The sequence below is a fragment of the Choloepus didactylus genome, chromosome 6 (assembly GCF_015220235.1).
Source record: "Choloepus didactylus isolate mChoDid1 chromosome 6, mChoDid1.pri, whole genome shotgun sequence".
In the NCBI taxonomy this organism is placed as follows: Eukaryota; Metazoa; Chordata; class Mammalia; order Pilosa; family Megalonychidae; genus Choloepus; species Choloepus didactylus.
The window spans coordinates 140,922,757-140,927,142 of NC_051312.1; the positions used below are offsets into that span (position 1 = coordinate 140,922,757).

Genomic DNA, 4,386 nt, shown 5'->3' on the forward strand with positions numbered 1-4,386 from the left:
ATATATTAATAGAGAGGTTGTATGTTTTCAGAAAAATCATGCAATAACTCTAGACTTCTCATTTAACCAACCCACCACACACAGAATTTTCACTATTAACACTTTGTATTAGTATGTGAACTTTGTTAGAATCGATGAAACAATATTATTCTATTAATTTTAGTCCATAATTTGCATTAGTGTTGACTGTTTGTGATGTAAACTTCTATGGTGTTTTACAACATATTACTCTGTTCATATTTACAACCTAACATTTCCCATTTTAACTAATTTCACATATACAATTCAGTGTTGTTATTACATTCACAGTGTTGTGCTACTATCCCCACCATCCACTCCCAAATTTTTTCCGTCACCTTCAATTGAAATTCTATATCAATTAAGCATTATCTTTGCTTCTTCTATCACTTCCCTGGTCCATGGTCACCAGTATTCTAGTTTCTGACTCTATGAATTTGTTTATTCTAGTTGTATCTGTTCATATAAAATTGGTATTTTTATTCTGTAAATGTCTGGTGGAATTCCACAGTAATGGTCTCCGGGCCTGAAGTTTTCTCTGCGAGAGACTTTTCTTTAATAGTTATATGTCTATTCTGGTTATCTGCTTCTTTTTAAGTGAAATTTGGCAGTTCACGTATTTCAAAGAGTCAATCCCTTTCAATAGTTGACAGGATTATTAGCGTACCCTTGTTCATAGATTGCATTAATTTCCTTTTAATGTCATAGGATCAGGAGCAATGTCCTCTTACATTTCTTAAATTAATGATTTTGGGCTTTGCTCATTTTTTAATCTGATAAGTCTGGCTAGAGGATTATTATTTCTATTGGCCTTATAAACACAGGTTTTATATTAATTGATTTTATATAATGTGTTTCTGTTTCATATTTTATTGCTTTCTGCTGTCAGCCTTATTATTTCATTTTTATGCTTATTTTGGGTTTAACCTGCAGTTCTTCTTGCAGTTTCTTATGATGAAAGTTTAAGTATGTGATTTGAGACCTCTCTTCTTTTCCAATAGGGGCACCTAGTTGACATATTTTCATATGTTGCATTTTCAGTCTCACTGTCTTCAAAATACTTTCTTATATCCCTTTTTATTTTTAAGGTAACAACTTCATTGATATATAATTCAAATTCCATACATTCTACCCATTTAAATTATATAACACAATGGTTTTTGTATATATCGGAGTTGTTCACTTATCCCCAAATTGAAGAGACAGAAAGAAACAATACACTAGACAGATTTCCCTTCAGAGACAAGATGGCATGTGTATGGAGTTAAAGAGAAACTCTTATGGGGATGTAAAATCCCTAGAGCGAGGTGAAAACTTGAGGAAAATACTGAGTCCCTAAAGAACTAGACATAATATGATCCCAGGTATAAATACAATCCCCTTATTACCCTGTTACATGCAGAATCTATACCCTGAGAAGAGACTGAGCATGATTTTACTTCTTTATATAAAAAAAAAAAAAAAAAACACATTATATCGTTGGACCCCATTAAATCTTTTGGACTTATTAAGTAGCAAATGTGATATTATTATAGAAAGCCCTTTTTTCTGTGCTGCTTGAGGGAACTCAAAGGTAAAATGACTTATTGTGATTTGTAGCTCAGAATGATTTCCAAGATATAGTCTATTATCTCATCTGCATCTTCTTAAAATCAAAGAAATCATTCAGAGCTTCAAATTGCTCTTCCAGGACCACAGGGGAGAATAGCAGGGACCAGGAAGTACAGAGATTTTCTTGAGTGAGAAGGGTGAGTTTCTGAATTTTATTCATATTATGTCCACTCTATTTTGAGATGGTATTACAAGGAATAATACACCCCACTTTCACCTTCATCTGTGTAGTCCTAACACTCAAGGGAAATTGATGGAAGAATCTGTTTGAGAGATAAAAGAGAATGTTCAGAAAAATTAGGTGCCTCAGGGTTCCTGTATCTCAGAGGAGTTCTATGGAAAGGGAACTTCCACTGTTGTAGATTTGGGGCTTTTACTCGGTGACTTGAGGCCGACATTAATCCTCACCTGGAATCTGGTTCTTTAGTTTGGATCCTGAAGCATTGTTCATGGTTTCTACTCCATGAGGGTCCAGTCTGCCTTAGAGGCCAGTTGCAGATTGCTAGGGCCTCTGCTTCTGATTTTACTAGTCCAGGGAGGCCTTAGGTGAATAAAGATTTGATGAGACAAAAGAAAATGATTCTGTATTGGCCCAACTTTCTTTTATCTTCTCCCTTGTTCTTCCCAGCAGTTAAATTTTTATGTGGCAGCTCTATGCATTACACATTAGACTAAGTTGTAGGTGCTCTTTATTATATTTAGCTTTCAGGACTAAAACACTGGAAAATTTGTGCTACTTGGTATCAGGGGTCGATGTTTGGAAAGTCTCCGACTCTCCCATTAGAGGGGATAATGTGGGAATATAGGAGTTGCTACTAATGTAACCCTTTTTTCTTATCCCATAGATACCCCAGACAATAATGGCTCCTGGAAATGGCTCTTTGGTGACTGAATTCATACTGGTCGGGTTAACAGATCACCCAGACCTCCAATTCCCCCTGTTCTTCCTCTTTCTAGCAATGTACACATTCACTGTGCTGGGAAACTTCGGCTTGGTGACTCTAATTGGACTGAATTCCCACCTTCACACCCCCATGTACTTTTTCCTCTTTAACTTGTCCTTCATAGACCTCTGTTATTCTTCTGTTTTTACACCCAAAATGTTGGTCAACTTTTTATCAAAGAAGAATGTAATCTCCTACCAGGGTTGCATGACACAGTTCTTCTTCTTCTGTTTTTTCGGCGTCTCTGAGTGCTATGTGCTGACATCCATGGCCTGTGATCGCTATGTGGCCATCTGTAATCCATTCTTATATAACATTGCCATGTCCCCTAAAGTGTGCTCCTGCCTCATTTTTGGTTCATACTTGATGGCATTTTCTACTGCTATGACCCACACCGGATGCATGCTGAGACTGACCTTCTGTGATGCCAACACCATCAACCATTATTTCTGTGACATCCTCCCTGTGCTCCAGCTCTCCTGCACAAGCACCTATGTCAATGAGCTGGTGGTGTTCATTGTAGTGAGCATCAACATGATTGTGCCCAGTCTCACCATCTTCATCTCTTATGGTTTCATTCTCTGCAGCATCCTGCACATCAGTTCCACTGAAGGCAGGTCCAAAGCCTTCAGCACCTGCAGTTCCCACATAATGGCTGTTTCTCTGTTCTTTGGATCAGGTTCATTCATGTATCTCCAACCATTTTCTGAATTGTCTATGGATGAGGGAAAAATTTCCTCTGTCTTTTACAGCAATGTTGTTCCCATGATGAACCCTTTAATCTACAGCTTGAGGAATAAAGATGTAATACTTGCTATGAGAAAAACACTGAGTTGGAGAAGGTTCTTATGTGCATGTAGTTTCAGAAATAGTGGTTTCTGAATTACAGTAATTCAGAGTAATAACAGTAATATTTGGTGGTAGCTTTCTTATCCTATTACTTGCTTATCATAGTGAAGGAAACTGTAGCCTTCTCTGAATAATTTATTTCTGATCTTGTAGATAGGTCTTCTTTTCCTCAACATTTGCACAATGTTTTTCTCCTCACCTTTGTTCCTTTTTGAGAGTAATATTAAGAAAAGAATTTATTATTGCTGCTTTTTTATTATATGTTTGAACTTTCTTTTTTTTTTAGCTCTTGAAATCAGATGACTGATTCTGCAGCAAATGAATAAAGTAAAACCAAGGAGATATTTTATCATTGGAGGGGGAACATCCTTGTTTGCCAGTTGTAATTTGCCATTGGAAGAATGAGTCAAACAACACATCTGCTCTCCTGTCTTTCCATCCTCAAACTAAGCAGGTATATATCTCCTTCAAATGCCAGTGTTTCACAGAGATAGAAGATTCCATAAAGACTGTCAAGAATAAACCCCTTTCTAGCTGTAATACAATGCACTGTGCTTCTTTTCAATGAGGGTTTTTTTTAATTACACCCAAACAAATATATAGTGTATTGTCAATATATGTTTACTGCTTGGAGAAGGAAGTGAAACCAAGAGAGGTTAATGATTCATCTCAAGTGACACAGTTTCTCAATAAAAAGTCTAGAGTAAATTCTGGATTCTTGGACTCAAGTCACTTGTTCTTGCTAGTATACTTTGCTTCCTTTTTATTTTATTCTTTTTATTTCAGTAGACCTGCAATATGAGAAAACATTTATATTTTGAAATTAACTATGCTTTGTTCCAGGAGGATACATGACTTTCTTTCATGGGTTTTGCCATTTTTGTTTTTGAAAATAGTTTCAGGTTCCTTTTATGGGAATTGAGGAGGTTTTTAGGGATAGTATAATTTAGAGATGATTGACTAA

The 4,386-nt window shown here is 36.2% G+C and overlaps 1 protein-coding gene across 1 annotated transcript; it reads left to right on the top strand.

Moving 5' to 3' along the window:
- Window positions 1-2,489: 2,489 nt before the first annotated feature.
- Window positions 2,490-3,455, top strand: LOC119537354 (olfactory receptor 8B3-like). The gene has a single exon (XM_037839842.1). It carries the CDS (start codon window positions 2,490-2,492, stop codon window positions 3,453-3,455), a length of 966 nt encoding a protein of 321 aa, XP_037695770.1.
- The last annotated feature ends 931 nt before the right edge of the window (window positions 3,456-4,386 follow it).